The 20214-nt window shown below is 47.4% G+C and overlaps 2 protein-coding genes across 2 annotated transcripts; both read right to left on the bottom strand.

The window, feature by feature from the left end:
* Positions 1–1152: 1152 nt before the first annotated feature.
* Positions 1153–9174, bottom strand: LAYN (layilin; the record flags this gene model as incomplete). Its single annotated transcript, XM_083368148.1, has 7 exons — positions 1153–2041; positions 3080–3179; positions 3653–3739; positions 4441–4482; positions 5414–5571; positions 5654–5951; positions 9054–9174. The coding sequence occupies 7 exons, from the start codon at positions 9172–9174 to the stop codon at positions 1690–1692; spliced, it is 1158 nt and encodes a 385-aa protein (XP_083224274.1). The 3' UTR covers positions 1153–1689.
* Positions 9175–13481: 4307 nt separating this feature from the next.
* On the bottom strand, positions 13482–19834 carry HOATZ (HOATZ cilia and flagella associated protein; the record flags this gene model as incomplete). The annotated part of the gene is made up of 7 exons (XM_083368908.1): positions 13482–13882; positions 15311–15328; positions 15460–15509; positions 16307–16366; positions 17611–17675; positions 18745–18786; positions 19579–19834. 7 exons carry the CDS (start codon positions 19832–19834, stop codon positions 13822–13824), a joined length of 552 nt encoding a protein of 183 aa, XP_083225034.1. The 3' UTR covers positions 13482–13821.
* Between the last annotated feature and the right edge of the window lie 380 nt (positions 19835–20214).

Below are 20214 nucleotides of genomic sequence, written 5' to 3'. Positions count from 1 at the left end.
AGCCAAGAGGAGCAATTACACATGGGCCGGTCATAGGGGATCATGTCCAACCGCAGGTCTTCAAAGCCACCTTTCCCTTTCCCTTTTTTGGTGTGTCCTTTTCATCCCACAACGTTGCCTAATCCTTGAATGATCTGAATCTCACTGGGCATCACTATCCCATCAGGAGTTTCCCCACCCCAGGCATTGCTGCTTCTTGGAATTCTCTACTCTCCAATTTTTGGGGGTTTTCCCCCCCCAAAAAAAGTTTAGCTTTGTTCATTTCTTGTTTCCACTTAGAAGGGAAAGGAAAAGTTCTAATCAAACCAGACTTTGGGGTCTCTCAGAGGTGCTCGCAAACATTACACAATATCATAGCAACTCAACCGCCGCGGCCATAGGCTTCATGCATTCAACACCAGAATAAAATCAGTCCATGACAATGTAAGATGACATCACATGCACATATTAAAAGCTTTCGAAGCGTTGTAGCATTGCACATGCATAGAACATCACACTGGCTTGTTGAATTTTTTTAAAAAAAGTTTTTCCCCCTCTTTCATCTGTCACACATCAAATAACGAAGGAAGGCACCAGATATATTTCTATGTCTTATCTCACAGCTTCTCTGAGGGGACAGCCGAAGAAAGAGTTGATATTTTGAGTTGAAAAGCACAATTATAAGGATATCAAAATTTGTGCATGTTCTCAAATAATGCATTGGTTGTTTGCTCTTATTTTTTTTCTGAGAAGAGTAGGAGGCCTTTCAAATTTGGCAAATTTGGACGTAACTGCAGAATTAGAAACTGCATGTTGGGTAGAACCACAAGGACATCACTTGTTTCTCAAGCTTGCCAATTTCATCTGGGATAGAAAGCATCTGATACACGAAGGAAACAATCTTTAACAGCTTTATTTTTGACACTAGCACCAAGTTCATCCCATTTGTATTCTGCTTCCAAGAAACGAGCCTGTCCACAACTGCAAAGGAGTTCTTATCACTTGCACCGTTTCTAAATCAAAACAGAAGTGTATATATCAATATAGAAGATATTCTCAGTTAGACCATTCCTTCTTCCTCAGATCATTCTGCAAAAAAATACCCCACGGAGGATAGGAGAGCAGAAAGAGGCCCCCTCCTTTCTAGAAAATATTGGGATTGCCAAACAGGTAAAGATGGAAACCAGGCAGCTGATCAAAGCCAGGTGGCGATGAACAAAACTTGTGTTATTTTTAGCCATACCTCACAAATCCCATCTGGATGTCAGCAATTAGTTGATGTGCTTATTATAATGGCAAAATGTTGTCAGGTTCTAGAATCTAGATGATTAGGAGGTGATGTGCTGTAGCAAGGAAGGGAATCAATATTTCTTGGTCAATAAGATCTCTGCCTTCATGTTTAAAGATGGACGGAAAAAGAAGAAGAGGATGACCATCCCAAACTGGATGGACTCAATGACAGAGATGATGGGTTTACCATTGGAAGTCCTGAGTGATCAGGCTAGGGACCGATCTTCATGGAGAAAACATGGTTGCTAGGAGTTAAAAACAACTTGATGACATCTAATCAATCAACAATCAATTAATCAACTTGCTTAAATCCACGTACCCCTTTCAGGGAGGGAAGGGAAACCCCTCTGCAATACAGCAGCCATGTCTTTGGGTGCTAAAGCTTCTATCAATGGGAATCCATCTCTCACCACCAGCTCTTCAGTATCCATAGATTTCATTTTCTACCCAAGCTGACTCTTTGCTTCGCCCCACTCGCTCATTGCAGAGTTCATATATGTCATTTGTGACAAATCCACTCTCAGTGCTCGCCAAGGTCACAAAGCCACTCTCTGAGCTGTTGACCGCCATATTGTCATAGTCTCCACAGAGGTCATCTCCTCCAAGACGGGCACGGAAAGAGGAGTTCTGGGTTTGTGGTCTCGCTCCAGCCAGATCGGCCTCCCCCTGTTTTTGAATCACATTATATACCTCTAAACTGGGGCTGTTTTGCGTTTTGGTAGACAACCAAGTATCTTTCTCCTTTGCGTTCACCTCTCTCTGTTCCCGTCTCCTTGGCAGGGAAAGAAAGAAAAACACATTAACTTCCTTCTAATTTTCCCACTAGTTTCTTTTCTACTTTCTAGCCTGTGTTAGTCATGAAGGAACATACCGTATTTTCCGGCGTATAAGATGACTTTTTAACCCATGAAAATCATCTCAAAAGTTGGGGGGTCGTCTTATACGCCTAGTTGTCTTATACACCGGAAAATACGGTAATTGTTTTGCTGGATGCTTGGGTGATCCAAACAGATAAGAAAGGGCAGCCTTACTTTTCATTAGATTTTATTATTAAAATATTTTTTTAATAAAGGAGAACTGGGCTAGGAGATCACCAGGATAAATTGGCAGGGGTACAGGATTGACCGGAAGAGGTGAAAAGGTTGAAGATCCACAGAAGAAACCTGAATGTGCATCCCTCTTCTTCGCTTTCAGTTTGTGTGAATTAGGGGCGGGGCTTGTTTTCTGGTGTTCTTTTCTTGGCCTGGGCTCAAGCCTTGCTTATCTAACCGTTGCCATGGAAGCCACTCTTCTTCCTATCTTTCAAGGCCTTTCCCTATGTCCACAAAAGCAGGGGCAACTTTGTGACTTGTGGATTTCAACTCCCAGAATTCCTCAGCCAACCACTTAATGACTTGTAGATTTCAACTCTCAGAATTCCTCAGTGAGGAATTCTGGGAGTTGAAGTCCACAAGTCATAAAGTTGCCCAGGTTGGAGACGCCTGCTCTAAAGCATAGAGATCTAAATTCAAGGAACAAAATTCTTTGAGCAAAATGTGCTGGCCCATGGAGAGGCCTTCTCTATGCTTAGTCTGTAGACTCCTATTATTTCCTGAAAGATCTCAAAAATCTGTTTTTCTCTCAGGACAGGATGCTTTTCTTAACCAACGCGCACTCCAACAAGGAAGACATCTCAGTTGTGCACAGACAACAGTATCATCTCTATAGCATTTCTTCTCCTCTCTCTTTCTTATCCCTCCTCGCTTGAAACCTGCTCAATCCACCCCATGCCCTCAAAAATGTTCTCAACTTAAATAATAATGCCACTTGCCTCTTTGCATAAATCCAAAAGATAAAAACAGCAATGGTGATCAACAGGAGAAATGCAGGAATGCTTGAAATTAAGATGTATAGAAGGCTCCAAGCAGGCTCTAGAGAGAAAAGGAATCAAGAGTTTTAATGTGTTACTGAGAACAAAGTTTTATCACAGTAGCATTGTGGCTCCCCCACCTTTCATTTACAAGGTGTGGGGAGATAATTTGATTAGGGTATAAAGCAAAAGGAACAACGTATATTAATTCTCTTTGGATGTGGCGAAGACATTCCTTCTCTGAGAAATTTAGGGTATTGTTAAAACAGCTTTGGAGAAAGGAAATTGCAACTGCATTTTTAAAGTATTTTTTTTACTAGAAAGTTTCACAAAGGTAAACATGAAACAATGTAAAGTAAGATTAAATAAAAGGAAAAGTGTGGATTCAGAAATAAAGAAACACGATTAAGAAATATGAATAAAAAAAGACACGCAAAGAGAAAGAACTTCCAACCTTGTTTTGCAGCAATTATTAACAAACTTCTCCTTTCTCCTTCCTCATTAAACTTATGAGAAATTGCGATTTTTTTTTACCTTTGGCCTCTGTGCGGGTTTTGTTAGCAACATCCTCTTGCATGGGGGTTTCTGGGGAGGTGAGTTCCAAAGACCCTGTTATATACCCTAGGAAAGAAATCTGAGTGTTTGTTATACAACTTAAGGATATTGCCTTAATACTGTAAACAGGCTGATGGAAGAGGACCTGGGACTAGAACAGGACCTCCTTTGGCTGAAGGATCCACGTTCTGCAGTCAGCCAGTTCGAAAAGGATCAATTAGCATCAAACATTCCAAAAAGCAGTTGAGAGTCACGGGTTCAAATGAGCAAGCTTTACGTACTTGTTATTTAATGCAGCGTTTCCCAACCTTGCAGACTTTACGATGTGTGGACTTCAGCTCCCAGAATTCCCCCAGCCAGCATGCCTCCTGGCTAGGGGAATTCTGGGAGTTGAAGTCCACACTTTTTAACGTTTACAAAGTGGGGGAAACACTGATTTAATGGATACCTGTGTCTTTCCTTTGGGAGTGGAGGAAACTCCAGAGACAGGAAAAATCTCCCCTTCTTTTCCCATAAACCACAACTACAAGCCTGCGAGGAAATGCAGAGATCTTTGGAAGTCACCAGAAGGCTCCTAGATTCTATGGTTAAACGTGGACTCAAATCTAGCTCTGCCTAATAGGCCACACTGTCTCTCTCACTCTTACTATAACAATTTCTTTTTCTTTTTTTGCCTTGTTTGGGACAACTGTTATTTGTGCTAGATTTGGCTTTTTTCCCAGCAAAAGTCTCAACCTCCCCCTCCTTTCCCTAGCACCAAATGTTACCTGTCTGAGAAGGAGCCAATTCAGAGACAACTGTTGGCTTTTCTGCAAGGGGAAGAAAAAAGAAACAATAAAAAGTGTGTGCATGCCGAAAACCAAACCCCAAGCCCTACATTTGATTACAGGAATTTAAGGCCAGCAGGCGAGAAGCAAATCGTCTGCATACTGACCGGAGAAACAGAAAAACAACTTGGCCTTTCCGAATTCAGATATCAACGTAAAGGTCGGATCGCAAACAGAATTTTTGCAACCAGAATTTTGGTGGCAAACCAAGATGAATGTTAAATGAGTTGCACCTGATTTTATGACCCTTTTTGTGTGTGGTTGTTAAATGCACCATTGCAGTTGTCTATGGAGATTCTCAGTCTTCCAAGTCGTAGTTATCCCAAAGATGCTTTTTCAGGAGGCAACTGAACTTTCTTGGGTTTTTTTTAAAGACATTTTGCTTCTCATCCAAGAAGCTTCTTCAGCTCTGACTGGATGGTGGGGGAGGGAAGGATTTATATTCCTTGCAGACAGATGGTCATTTGCATTGAATATAAATCCTTCCATTCCACACCATCCAGTCAGAGCAGAAGAAGCTTCCGGGATGAGAAGGGAAACGTCTTTAAAGAAAAGCAAGGAAGTCCAGGTGCCTCCTGAAAAAGCATCTTTGGGATATCACTGCAGTTGTTAAGTCAGGAACCCGGTTGTGAAGTGAATCAGGCTTGGCTTGTCAGAAGATTGCTAAAGGGGATCGAGTGATCCTGGGACATTGCAACCGTCATAAATATGAGCAGCCGAATTTTGATCACATGACCATGGGGAGGCCGCAACAGTTGTATGTGTGAAAAACGGTCATTAAGTCAGTTTTGGGAGCGCCGGTCACTTTGAACGGTCAGTAAACGAATGATGGTAAATCAAAGACCGTTTGTGTCGTCACGAAAGCAAGAAAGACCCTCGTTGGCGTCCCTGAACATAAATGACATCTGCTGACCTTGTGAATATTTACAAATGAAGTTGTTTCTCATGTTGCATCGGTCATCGTTCCACTGGAACAGGTAACGTCCCCCGTCGCCGGCAGGTGCCGAGGGCTGGTGATACATCACCACGCACTTCTCGCTTCCGCAGGATGGTTCATCCACGTACCAGTTTCTACAGGAAGGACACGAAAGTCATGAGAGGGAGAGGCGCAGCTGCCTGCCCAATTCTTGAGGGGAGCTTCATCCTGGCTTACCGAAAGGTCGACCAGCTCCCATCAGTCCAGGTGTATAAGTGTGGACACTGGGTGCCGTTCTCAGGATCGTCGTCTTCTCTCCTGAGCCCGATCCAAAAATCGCCATCGGATGCTGAATAACTCTGGATCATTTTCTCAATCAGCTCCTGCTCTGACTGGGATTCGATGCTCACCAAGTCTCCGCCGTCGCTTCGGCAGGTCTGAAGGGCTTCCTGGAAGTCAACCCTGCGTGTGGCTTCGTGAAAATAAACAATTTTGTAGCAAGGGCGTTGCGTTCCTCTCCGGCAGATGGTCTGACCTGTGGGACAGAAGCAGTCTCAGTAACAGGGAGGAGATCTGGGGTCTCCAAGCTTGGCAACTTTAGGACTTGTCGACTTCGACTCCCAGAATTCCCCAGCCAACAGGGGTCTCCAGCTGGAGATCCCAGCCAGCAGGGGTTTACAACCTTGGCAACTTTGGGACTTGTGGACTTTGACTCCCAGAATTCTGGGAATTGAAGTCCACACCTTTTAACATTGCCTGGAGCAGACAGAGAAAGAGGTCTTCTACAACTGCACAATGTAGAATTTTTCTCAGCCTCACAAAAGGAACAGCAACACTCTAAACTGCGTCCTTTGTTCTTGTTGCTGAACATGATGGAAAGAAACCGGTGGCCCGTGTTATTTTTTATTACTTTTGCAGTGGGATAAAAAAATGTTTATTTCAAATCTGAACTGAGACCCAAGCCAGGATCCTCAGATTTACTTGCAGAAATCCTCAATCGGCTGGCAGTAGTTTATTTCAACGCTTGGACTTATTCCCGTGATTTATACGGCCACCCATTTTACAGAAAGTGACTGGGCAGCATGCAAAGTGAAGCCCAACAGATTAGAACAATCCCAATAATAAATAAATGCCTGATGCCGGGAAGATCCGATTGGAAACTTAAATTAAGAACATAAATCATCAGAGTTTGCTTTTCATGAGACGTCCTTAACTGGCTGGATCTTCCCAGTGTCCTTTGCATAGTTGCCAAGACCCCGCCTGCCCCACTGATCAGTTTCCTTTGGACAGACATGGCTAAAACAGAAATAAAGTGACTATTTGGGACTCTACTCCCCCAATGAGGGTGGGTGGATGCACTTTGAGCATTTTAGGCAGAATAATATAAACAAGAGTTAAGTTAACCCCTAAATCATCCTCAGCAACATCGGCTATAGAATAGGATAGGATAGGATAGGATAGGATAGGATAGGATAGGAGTAGAATAGGATAGGATAGGATAGAATAGAGTACAATAGGATAGGAGTAGAATAGTAAAGTGGAATAGAAGTAGAGTAGAACAGATATAGAGTAGACATAGAGTAGAGTAGAATAGAATAGAATAGAATAGAATAGAATAGAATAGAATAGAATAGAATAGAATAGAATAGAATAGAATAGAATAGAATAGAATAGAATAGTAGCAGAGTAGAATAGTAGAAGTAGATTAAAGCAGAAGTAGATGTAGAACAGAACAGAACAGAACAGAATTCTTTATTGGCCAAGTATGATTGGACACATAAGGAATTTGTCTCTGGTGGATAAGCTCTCAGTGTACATACAAGCAATAGGTGATAAATCATGATCATAGTCATCATAAAAATACATTCAAAAGAGAGAGCTCCTTTGGAGTTTGCAACCCTTTGCCAAATCATTTGAGTTTTATCAGCAAAATGTAAAGTGATTTTTAGGCAAGACAGAAAGTGAGGCAATGATTGCAGGATGGCCAGTGCGCTACACCCACTGTCCATTCTGTGGCTTCAGCAGGCCATGTTCTGGAGATCATTCTGGGAAGGTAGATTTATTTCCCGAGCAAACTCTTTATGATGTCACACCCCCCCTAAATGGTGTTAGGCTCTTCAGATATGTTGGACTACCTTTTCCCCAATTTCCAACCAGCATGGTCAGGGCTGGGGATTGTGGGTAGTGAGATCCAAGCCATTCAGAGTCCACCATGCTGGAGAAGGCTGAGCTTTGAGGAACAGAATAGCAAAACTATGCTAAGTATAATAAGTAATCATAGCAGAACATTGACCGGTTAACCTTACCCTGACCTCCCACCTCCCCTTACTTTTTTGGTGGTTTCACAACAGATGCACAGCCAGTTTGTAAAGGAAATTCTGTCCGGATAAACACAACCCTGTGAAAGTTTTCCCAGACCAAGTTTGTTGGTTTGTTTATTTATTTATTGCATTCAAACAGCTGCCTTGAAGGGTGCCCCAGATGCAAATGACAGACAAAGCCCCACTAAGCTTGTTCTGTGGGTCGGCTTCCTTCTTGGATGCCCTCAGCCGCACAACTCAGCTGTGGTCCTTTTTTAGTCCTTCCAAAGCTCTAGCCACAGCCTTCCACCCTCTTTATTCTCCACAAATACCTGCAGTCCAGAAGGACCGGTTTGCAACCTGCCACTGTGCCAATTTATTCCTGGGTCATTGCAAGCCTTAAAAGCCGGGAGGTGCCAATTTAAGAGAGGGTCTGTGAACAACTGGCGCCTACTGGGTCTCTGCTGCCCCCTCCCTCCCCCCCAGCTCCGAGGAGATCACAGAGGAGGAGGTCGAAGCAGCCCCCAAAGGGCCCCTGCTCTCAGACGGAGCCCAGGGCTGGAAGGAGCGCCCGCTGCGGCTCCAGCTCCAATGCCCGGGCTGCACCCCACTTCCCCCCCCCAGTCCCCGGGGGCTTCTGCCTGGTGCGTAGCGGCGCCCGCAATTTGGCCGCCCCCAAACCCCCGATCGGCCCGAGGGGAGGCTGGAGGGCACCCCCGGACTCAGGGAGACGCCGGCAGCCGAGTGACACCCCCGCCCCGCGACTTGGAAACGCGCCGATCGCCCAACGACCGCGCCGACTCTGCCCACGCCTTTAAAGGACCTGCGGGGTGGCGTCCGGCCCGGACGCAGCTTTGGCCGGTAAAGTGGGGGAATCCTTCCCCCCACTTCTGGCTGTTCCCCCTCCCCAGCCCACCTTGCCCGGGCGCCTTTCCACGCGGGAGCGCGCGAAGACGCCACTCGCTGATCCACGAATCGGGGTTCGGGGGGAGACGTTCGCCCGGTGGGTGCGGGACGGTGCGGGGGAGGCAACGGCTGCAGCCTGCCCCCCTCCCAGCCCCTGGGAGAGCAGCTGAACCCCTTCGCCACCCCTCCGGCCCCCCTTTCCCGGCTGGACGAGACGGGGGGGGAGTGTCTCAGCCTCCCGCTTAGCATCCCCCCTCCGCCCGCAGACCGGCATTTCCACGCGCGGTCGTGTAAGTCGGGGCGCGATCCTAGAGTCGCGCGGATTCCCGGGACCTTTGCCAAGTTCCTCCGCGCAGCCGGTCCCGCCTGCCCCTCGCCCTCCCTGCCCCGTCCAGCCTCTGCCCGCCCGCCCGCCGGAGGGCCGGACTCACCGCCGGCCAGCCGCGCCCCCCGGGCGCCCCCCGCCTGGCAGAGCGCGCCCAGGCGCAGCAGCAGCAGCGGGAGCCGCCAGAGCCCGCCGCCCGCCGCCCCGTCGCAGTCCGGGAGCCACATGGCCGCCGCCGCCGCCGCCGGAGCCAGTGCAGCCGCCGGGAGCCCAGCAATGTCTGGCCCGGCCGAGGCGAGGCGAGGCGGCTCCGCCTCCGGGCCGGGGGCCAGCCGGGCGGGGAGGGCGGGAGAGCGGGGGGAGGCCGCTGGAGGGGCTCCCGAGGGCGGGCGGAGTGGCGCTCACGCGTTGCCCCCGCGGCGCCAACCAGCGCAACTGAGGATGCATTCAGACGACTCGCGGGGCGCCGTCCTTTGCGAGTGGCCAAGCAGGGTGCCAACCACCTCACGCCAACCGGGTTACTTTAGTTTGGTCGAAAAGGCTTCCCCGAAGCGGGAGGCGTGACGGAAGCCAGCCAGACGCAGCCGGTTTCTGCGACCCTGGTTGGTTCCCTTCGTTGCTGAACTCGCCTCGGACCCGGGATCACTAACGAGTTCGGCAACACTCTGCAAGTCCCGTTTGCAGAAATAAAACCCAGTCCAAGTTAACTCAGTTGTGCGGTTGTTTAGCTGAGAAAACCGGCTGGGGGAGCTGCAGTGGGGGAAGCGGGGAGTCAAAAGCCACCCGCGACGCCTCTGGGCACCAACCGCCCTTTGGTTGCAAAGTGAACGGGACACAGTTGGGAGCCAGGGCCGAACTAATCTGGGTCAGAGGGACTGGTAGAGGATTGGTGCAAAGAATCCACTCCCAAAGAGTGTGTGAACTGACTCTTTTCATCTCCCCTCCCAGCAGAGAGCTGGGCAGATGTGTGTTTGAGTGTGTGCATGGTTTATATACAACAAAGCCATGTACAATCTGTTGAGTGCTGTTGGCACAAGACACCCATTAACTGGTGTAACTAAATCATGGTTCGTCGTCTTGTCTGAATCCAGAAAACCTGGTTCGGGAAAAACCACCATCCCAGCAACCTTACTTAGCATACCTTGATGCAACCTTACAGCCGCTGTGTGCTGCACGCACACCTAATTGTGTTGCACATCTGTATCTTTTTAAGAGCTCCTGGAACAAACGGAGACCTCGGGCCGGATCCTGCTAGGAAGAACGGAGGGAAATTGCACGGAAAGCTCCCACTGCAGAACCGGCTTCTGCCCAGATGCTGACGGGGCATTTTGCCTGCTGGTTTCCTGAGCGCTGGGAAATTGGACCGCCGGGCTGAGCTTCCGGGATTCCGGGCCAACTTTCCACTCATCCTGGTTTGGAAATAGCTTCCAGATGCCCCGTTGGGCTGAGGAAGGAAAGGAGTCCAGCTGCAAGCGTGCTATTGTGGCTCTGGAGCAGCCCAGAGCATGGGGATTCCCCCTCCCAAGGCCCTTCTCTGCGTGCATATGTGTGTATGTGTGTATATCACACACACACACACACAACATAGGACACAGAAAAAGGTTGAAAGGGACCTCAGCAACAACCCTTTTCAATTTGGTATCCTCCGGAGTGGATTAAAATATCCCAGCTGTTGCAGATTCAGACCCCAGAATCAAAAGAAGTTTGTTTTATTTTGCGCAAAAGGTTCAGAGCAAAAAGCAATATCAACAGTTTTTAAGAAGAGACTGGACAGCCATTTGCCTGAAATGGTATAGGGTTTCCTGCCTGAGCAGGGGGTTGGACTAGATGACCTCCAAGGTCCCTTCCTCCTCCTCCTCCTCCTCCTCCTCCTCCTCCTCCTATTATTATTATTGTTGTTGTTGTTGTCTGAACACCTTTTCATGGAAAAGCAAGTACATATAGTCTTCAAAAGTAGCAAAAGACGGAAATGTAACTTATGAGCATTGATTGGTTACTTGAATTACAGCCCCCATCTCCCCTTGTCGTACAGCCCCCAGCCCCCTTGTTGCTATGCTGAATTTAGCTAAATATCTTGCAACCGTTCACTGATAGAGGTCACAGGTTCCTTGAAGAAGCACCTAAGTTTCCAGCACCATGTTTGTGGTTAGCTACAAACGAGACATATGTGGTTAGATGTAGCTTAGCTCTGTGCTTGATTAAATAAGTGTGAGAGACAGATGAACTTGTGATTTGGCATTTTCCATTTCCTTGTTCTTTTCTAACTAACACACGTGTTTTCTTTATGCCTCATTTTTATGTCCTGCCTTCACTTTATGTCCTGTCTCACTTTATGTCCTGCCTTTATGTCCTGCCTCACAGCCACTGGGTGATGGGAGTTGTAGTCCATGACCCCTAGAATTATTGCAGTGGCAATGCTAAAGGATGAAAATAAGCATTTTTCCAACAAGCTTTTAAAGTGAAAGTGCCCAGCTCAGTTCTGACCTGTTGCTCTAGCATCTGAGAGTTTTTTGGGATGGTGAGATTCACAAGCAGAAGCCAGCTGTGCCCAGTGCCTTCTTTGCCAGAGGCCAGGACCAGGCTGATTCTTGCACTTAATATTTATTTTAGGCTTTGTAAACCTTTATTCAACAAAATGCATGATCTGAATCTGCCTGCCAGGCTTGGGCGTCACACGACAGCAGCTTTGCACGTAAGTGTCTTTGTAATATGTTGTGTGAATGCGTCCATTGTGGCTTGCATTCCAGTGCATTGTATGGAGCCAGGTAACTAGGATGGATTCAAAAAGTGGTTTGACAAACAATGGCTTAGAACAATGCATGAACCCAGCCAAGTCAAAACCACTGGGACGAAACTGTTATCCTGCACTGACACAATTCTGGCTGTGGCGTTGTGATCTTGTGATGCTGCAGAGGAAACTCGTCTCTCTATTAACCGTGGAGGAATTTCTTGGAAGGCTGGACTTGAATGATGCCAGCTCCTATTCAAACTTTGCCTGCCGTTCCAAGCCGCATCAGCAATTTCCTAAGTGGGTTTCTGATTTATGAAGTGGGGGTTACCTGTGAGTGCATGTGCACACTCACCCACGCGGAGTCATTCCTTCCCGAAGCACACACAAATCTGCCTCCAGTTCATGCTGACCAGCAGAAACAGGTCTTCAAGTTACGCCCGCTGTCAGGGAAAGAGGAGGGGGGGGAGCCATAGAGGGGTGACTGCATTGGATCAAACCTGCTAATAAAAATGTTACAGCCCTCTTATTAGGAAAGGTTGCTGGAAATGGGAATGTCTAATCTAATGAAGAGAAGGATGAGGGGTGACATGATAGCAGTGTTCCAGTATCTGAGGGGCTGCCCCAAAGAAGAGGGAGTCAAGCTACTCTCCGAAGCACCAGAAGGCAGGACAAGAAGCAACGGAGGGAAACCCATGAAGGAGAGAAGCAACCTGGAACTAAGGAGAAATTTCCTGACAGTGAAAACAATAAACTAGTGGAACAAGAGCAGTGTTGATGTTACCCACCTGGGTCATCAAATATCTGCAAGAAGCGGTGAATGCTCCAACACTGGAAGTTTTTAAGAAGAGACTGGACAGCCATCTGTCTGAAATGGTATAGGGTTTCCTGCCTGAGCAGGGGATTGGACTAGATGACCTCCAAGGTCCCTTCCAACTTTATTATTATTATTGGGTCTTCAGGATCGGAGAGAAAAACATATACAGCTGGTCCTCGGCGTATGACCACAGTTGTAGCCCAAAATTTCTGTTGCTGAGCGAGGCCTTTGTTAACTGAATCCCCCTCCCATTTTATGACCTTTTAACTGATTCTCTGTGGTTCACTCTAGCAACAGGGTTGTTAAGCGCATCCGGCTTCCCCATTGACTTTGCTTGTCAGAAAGTCGCATCTATTGGCCATCCCAGGATAATCCATCACCAGCCAGAAACTCCTGGCTTGCGGAGGACGCATTTGGTTAACCGAGAACACCCCAGTCAAAACAAACCAAATTACAGGAGCAATTCCTTTTATTGACACACTGAGGGCTGAGTGGGGTTTTCGGCCCCTGTCGTGTTCCCTCCCCACAACTCTGAAGTGCCAAAAAACTCTCAAGGCCAATTTTGGAAAGTTGGAAGAGGAGGAGGAAAAAACCAACAACGCTGCTTTTCTGGCAACCCATGATGGCACCGTTTCCTGCACGCAGGACAAGGGAAGGGATTCAGCCCTGGCAAACTCATCTCAGCACATTGATGTCAAAAGGCCAGAAGGGAACCGGGAGGCAAAAGCAGAAAACACAAGCAGAAATTCACTGGGCAATCTTGGGCGTTCGTAAAGAGCCAGTTGTTTTAGCATGCCGTGCAAGCCGAGCTCCACTTACTCAGAATAAACAGAGAGAAACAGGGCTTGTTTGGCAAAAACGTGACATGCTGTGTACTAAGAGGAAGACCAGCTTTTCTCAGCCTGGTGCCTGCCAGGGGTTGGGAGTTCTTGAATTCCTCCTGCTGGCTGAGAAATCCTGGAAGTTCAAGTCCCAAGAAGGGTCAAAAAGAGAAAATGAATAAATAACATAAAGGAACACAACTGCTAGAAACGGTGATAGAAACGTCACCGTTAAGAGCAAAACCGTTCACATCTCAGCTTGCAGGCTGGTGGCTCAAAACCTGTTTAGCGCATTGAATATCCCTTTTTGCACAGGAGTAAGTCCCAGCAAGGTCATCCCAGTCCTGCAGAGGGCTCGTCTGTCAAACATGCAGAGATGTCAAAGGGGAGGGGGTGGGGCCGGAGTACATCAACAATGAGCCACAACTAATGCCAGACACCAAGGACAGGCTGGCTGAAAGCACAAACAGGCCTTTCCATTCTCCGTTGGCGGCCCTGATCAAAATCCTCAAGGTAATGCCTTTACGTTGCCTTCATCCTCAAACAGCTCTTCCTTCTCTTTTTTGGAACTAAAGAAAAGGAATTAAGAACAGAAGGAAATCATTAGGAACGCTTCCCATCTCCTCCTCCCCAAAACCAGCATGAAAATCTCCAATCTCAAAGCATCTTGCAGCTTGGAAAATTGGGAGTCCCCGACGCTCTCTGAGCTTGGCTGTTTTCTTGAAGACGTTTCCTGACCCAACTAGGTAACATCACCAGTGTTAGATGAGAGTAGAGTTTGCCCTTATTTTTATACACTAGTGGCTTGCCCTGTCAGTCTAGGTGGGAATGTTCTTGGTGGTTCCTTGATTTACTGTTTGTTTGTCCGGGTTGATAATTTCTTCACTGGGGTATTGTTTGTTGCTTGTGTGCTGGTCTAGTTAATCTTGGTATGCTCTGCTTATTAGGGTGTTGAATACTCCCACCGACACTGTCAAGGCAAGCTATTGTATATAAACAGAAAGTAAATCTACTCCCTTCTACCACTGTTGATGTTACTCAGTTGGGTCATGAAATGTCTGCAAGAAAACAACTAAGCTCAGAGAGCACCAAGGACCCCACACTTTAACCCCAAGCTACAAATATTTTCTTCTATCAGTAGCTTGGAAAAATTCAAAACCTTCCTTTTTTTAAAAAAGGCCTGATGGCCTAGAAGATGAATCGATTAGAGGGTTAGGGGTAAACCCTCCCCCACCCCCGTTTAGGGAACCATACCCATCCAAAATGCAGCTAGTTTTAAGACACAGCTTTTTTGCACTTTACTCTGCTAGTTTGACACCAAGAAGGACCAGGAAAAAGGGGTTTGTTATGGAGTGAGATTCTTTCACGTAGTAAGTAGAATTACTTTTTTACTCTGTAAAATACTCTGGCATTTTAAAAAAAAACAAAAAACCCCCAGGTCTTCACAGGATTTCTCGGTTAACAGGAATCGGTTGGGAAACCCTGCAGGGTGGGTGGAACTCACTGGCTCTTGGGATGTGACCTGTCAGCTGGTAAATCACGCCTAAGCAAGTGATTTGGACAAGACTCACTTCCTTATTTGTGGGTCTGACTGACTGAATAGATCAGGGTTGTCACCAGGAACTCAGGGAAATAATTGGAGTCCAGAGAAATGCCCAAATTTGAATAAGGACCTTAACTACTGTAAAAATGGGTCTTAAATGGCATCTTCGCAGGGGCTGGATGTTGTCATCCTTGAGAAAAATGCTAGCTATTAACAAATTAAAGGCAGAAACTGCTGAGAGGAGAAGTATAAGGGGCCAAATCAGCTTTTTCAGAGGGGTAATTTTAAAAGTGAAAAGGCAAAGTCTCCTTTGAACCTTTGGAGAATATATGGAGAGCCCAGGTTGATTTCTTGGCAAAAAACCTGGACAAATTGGCTCATTTTGAATTCCAGGAATTCTTTAACAGGTGGTTCTTTCTCTCGTTTGCATGAAATAACTCCGAAACAGATTTACCTCTCATCTTCCTGGTCCCTAAAATAAGAAAGAGATCAAAAGAAGAGGGAAAAAGTTACACCTTTCAAAATCATGAAAGCATTTATTTACAATAAGGATCACCAAAAACTAAAACAGCTAGGAGGAGAAACTTGTCTTGTTTATATTACCTTTGCGGCGCTCTGCTTTTGGGCTTATGTGGACGAGACAACAACTCTTTCTAAGAAAGAAAAAAGGTTGCTGTTAAAAACTTCACCCATTTTAAACTGTTCTTTTGCAGAGTGGGAAGGAACAGTGCAAAATTTATGGGTGCTGTTTGGGGTCCTTGACGCAAAGCCCACTCCCTTCTAGCACTGATGATGTTACCTAGTTGGGTAATGAAACATCTGCTAGGAAACCACCGTCAGTTTAGCCCTGAGCTACTAATATTCTGTCATAGGTGTTCCCGCGGATTTGAATTTTGCAATAGGATTAACAGTTTTGAATACACGACACCGTTAACTGGTTAGAAGACAAGAACCTGTGAAGGAAAGCATTCAGAGAAACACTGAAGAATTCTCCCGTGAACTAAAATAAAGAAAAACCGGAAACGCAGAGAGAAACCCGATGAAACAGATTCAAAACTGGAAGAGTGAGAAATGGGACGAAATGGTCCTTGACCGGTTCAGGTCAACTGAGCTGATGCAAAACATCTTCTTTCCTGCTCCATGTAATCGAGGCAGCTTCTCCCCACCAAATCATCCCCTTTAAATAACTCTCTGCAACCCTCGCTTTCCGCAAAGCTCTCTGAGGAGCAGAACCATCTAAACTCAAGTGAGGCTTTGGCATCTTTTCTCAAAGGCTGAATTACAGCAGGGGTACTAAACCAGCCAAATTCAATAGCATTCCTGGCTCGTTCCTTGTTTTGCGTTGCATGCTGCAGCTGGCAGTAGGGAAACGAGAAAGGAAAGCCAAGCAAGGGAACAATGCTTGGTCCTCCAGAGAGGGAGATTCGGAAAATCTGAAAAGCCATCTTACCGATATCCTCTCTTCCCTTTGCTTTTTCAGTAATGCAATGATGTCCTCTCTTTTTTTAGCCTGTGAAGAAAGATGTTTGCAACGATGAGGAAGGAAGGAAGTGGACTGGGTTAATTCCTGAGGCTCAGTATTGCCCAACCTTGGCTGCCTGAAGATGTGTGGTAGCTAGCTGGGGAATTCTGGGAGTTGAAGTCCACAGATCTTCAAGCTGCCAAGGCTGAGAGGCATAGCTGAGATCTTGTATCCCAGTGTAACCAGCGCGTGGGGTTTACGCCCTCAGACTCCAGAGAGGATCCATGCCCTTCAAAGGGGAATAATCTCCTATAGATTGTGACTTTATCAGACGGTTATAAAGACTCCAGGATAATGACCTGGATTCATATTAAACTCTGTTTAGGGGAGATGACATCTGCACAAGCTGATTAGGGTTTGGGTCCTAGGGAAGAGGGACAGCTTCAGGAATAAGGTGGGGTGACCAGCACAAACGCCCAGGGATGCAAGCTAGTAATCTTTACTTTTAAACTGGTGATGAAACCAATCATCTTGCACTCGTTTCTTTGAGCAGAATTATTTAAGAGAATCGCAGCAGAGTTTGTGGAGTAGGCCCACTTCCCCTGATAATCCCATTTCTCTGAGCCAGGTCTAATGGACGCCCCTGGACCAAATCCATTAGGGGGTTATTAATCGCCACGAACATGAATGCTGGTTTGCTGGCAGCAACTGCAAAGCTCAGCACATTTCAGCTTCTCCCAGGGACCGGCTGCCTCTGGCTCAGTTCCCATGCTTACTTTGCAAAGCTTTTCCTTTTTTTAACAAGTGTGTGAGTGTGTGTGGGGGTGGGAATCCTTTAAGATTGTATTAATGTAGCTCTTAACTTTCGCAGACTGCTGTAACACAATGTGGATTAGCCGGCGAACCACACTATTTATTCCTATCGATCAGCTTAATGATTTATTTACGCGGCAGTGAGCCAACGGGCCAAAGAAGTTGGATTCCACACTGCACTTCAGGAGTTAATTAACAAAGAGCAAATGCGTTTCTCCGCAAAGGTCCACAGACCGGGGTTGGTTTCCCGTTAGGTCTGCGGCATCCTTTATCCAGGATGTGGGTCCAGCAAGTCTAGAAATGACACAACGGCAGTTTCTGGGAGAGACGCTAACCCTGATTCCTCGCATTCCTCAGGGTCCTATTTAGAATCACCGCTGAAGGAAAGAGAAACCAGAAATAGAGAGTCCTCAAGTTACGACGACAGTTGGGACAGTTTAGAATGGAGCTAGTTCTGAAAAGCAGCAGAATCCACTCACCTTTTCCAGACAATGTTCTTTCCAGGCATCATTCTCAGTTTCTGAGTGTTTGTCTTCCTCTCTTTCTAAACAATCATTTTCAAAGAAATCGTTTTAAATTCAGTCTAAAATAAATCACCTTTCATCATTTTTCAAGTAGAACGTCTCCAACCCTGGAGGTGGGATATGTGAGCAGGAGACTCTACGGCAGCCCCAAATGAGAAGGATTTTGTAAAAAGGCATCAGTTTTTGTGAGTTGTTGGTTAGTCTGAAAAGAGTCCATCAAACTCTTGATTTTCTGCTCTTGGAATTTTCTGGAGTAACAATTATTTTTGCCAGGAAAAACTACAGTAACAAAGACATTTAATAACAGTGGATGCAGAAGTTAGCAGCCCAAAGGAAGAACAAGAAGGGCAGCTAAAAGGAAGGGCAGGGTTTCTGCTAAAAGTCCTGCAGAAAGTTAAGTTTTCCACTTTTGGTTCCCTTGATCTCATCCTCAAATCCTCTTTTTTTAAAAAAAAAAGCAAGAGAAAAATGTTTTAAGTCAACAAAGTGACCTGCAACCATTAGTTTAAACAATAGACAATTCACAGTTGTGTTTGAAAGTTTCCTGATTGGGTTTACACATCGTATAAATCATGGCTTATGTAGGGTTGGCTGAATAAGGCACCCATACTCTGCATTTACATATCAAACTTAGTCAAAAATAACAAATTGTATTTTGGGTTAGAGCAGGGGTGGGCAACTATGGCCCCTTTAGGACCTGTGGATTTCAACTCCCAGAATTCCTGAGTCTGCCATGCTGGCTCAAGAATTCTGGGAGTTGAAATCCATAGGTCCTAAAGGGACCATAGTTGTTCACCCAAATTACAGAAATATAGGAAAGTCATCTGCAGAAAGATACCAGATAGATGTGTCTTCCTGCTCCATGTTCTTGCAATAAAATAATGCCAATTAAAAATGCTGTCCTTTCCATCTGCTGCCTGGGGCAAGATCACCTACCAGGTCAAGCATTGGACTGAATCAATTGATTGGCATTGGGTGTGATCTGCATCTCTTGATTGGCATCAGGGTGTGCCTCTTAGAAGGAGTTCGAGGCGTTAGTGGTTTGGCTTCAGATTCTATTACGATAAATATCCAAAACCGCATACTCACTGTCACTCACTGAGGATGCAATAGACAAATGGCTGGTTTTCCCTTAAAAAAAATGCAACAGATTGAAATCACCAATTCAGATTCTCCATTGAACATTTGTGGGATCATTTTTCCCACCTTCCAGGTTGGGCATTTCACAACATGGATAGACCGATGTGAAAACAGCTTGGCAGATAATCTCAGAAATGATTTCCCCAGGATCCGCGTTCATTGACAAGCTCCATAGACATTTCAAACTGCAGCCTCTCTTCCTAACCCTCCCCCTTTGCAATGCAGGCCAACTCCATGGGGAAATTCCGGGGAGGTTTGGGGGGTGACCAAAGAAAAGGGACTCCTCCGAAGGAGAAGGGGCGATGCAGTGGAAAGAGAACAGAAGCGAAGGAAGATTGGACAGCCACCTGTCTGGAATGGCAGACTAGAAGACCTCCAAGGTCCCTTCCAGCTCTGTGGTTCTGTTGCTTTGCCTTCCTTCCTTCCTTCCTTCCTTCCTTCCTTCCTTCCTTCCTTCCTTCCTTCCTCCCTCCCTCCCTCCCTCCCTCCCTCCCTTCATCACTGGAGGCTTTTAAGAGTCTGGACAGCCCCTTGTCTGGAATGGCATAGGCTCTCCTGCTTGAGCAGGGGGTTGGACTAGCAGACCTCCGAGGTCTCCTCCAACTCTCTTAAGCCGCCCTGATGCCCAGCGTTGCGGCTCTCGCTCCCCTCTCCCAGGCGGGGATTCTCGGACCGCGCACCCCCTCCCCGGCCGACCTCAAGCCGAGCCGCGGAAGCCCCGCAGCCTTCCCGGGCCGGCTCTCCCGGCGCCTCGCTCCCTCCCTCCCGGCCCGCCGCGGGTACCGGCCGAGCTCCGCCGCGGGCAGGTGGCGCCGTCGCAGAGCGAGCCGGAGCGGGCGCCCAGCCGGGACTCGAGTGGCGGCTGGAGGGTGACGGAGTTCCAGAAGGACTTGGCCAGCGCCACGTCCTGCTCGCTGGAGCCCGCGAAGGCCAGCGCCGGGGCGGCGGCGGCAGGGGCGGCGGCGGGCGAGGGCGCGGGCGCGGGCGGCGCGTTGGCCATGGCCATGGCCGCGGGCGGGGGCGGCCGCTCGGTCTCCATGGCTCCGCGTGCCGCCCCGGCTGGCCGGCCCTGCCGTTGGCCCGGAGGGGGGGGGGGCGGGGGGCGGCGTTCGGTCGAGGCCCGAGGGCGCCGCTGCTTCCCCCGACGGGCGTCCCGAGGCGGGGAGACGGAATAAAACAATCCCAGGCAGAGGAGGTTCTCGAGAACAGACTGGACTTAGAATCGTTTGTCCAGAACGGTCTAAGACAGGGGTCTTCAAACTTGGCCCTTTTATGACTTGTGGACTTCAACTCCCAGAATTCCTCAGCCAGCTTTGGGAGTTGAAGTCCACAAGTCATAAAAGGGCCAAGTTTGAAGACCCCTGGTCTAAGACTTTCTGTCTGAGCAAGGGGTTGGACTAGAAGACCTCCGAGGTCCCT

The sequence above is a fragment of the Vipera ursinii genome (genome assembly GCF_947247035.1).
Source record: "Vipera ursinii genome assembly, chromosome: 8".
In the NCBI taxonomy this organism is placed as follows: Eukaryota; Metazoa; Chordata; class Lepidosauria; order Squamata; family Viperidae; genus Vipera; species Vipera ursinii.
Note: the sequence above shows the minus strand (reverse complement) of the source record. Positions and strands in the feature narration are given on the sequence as shown.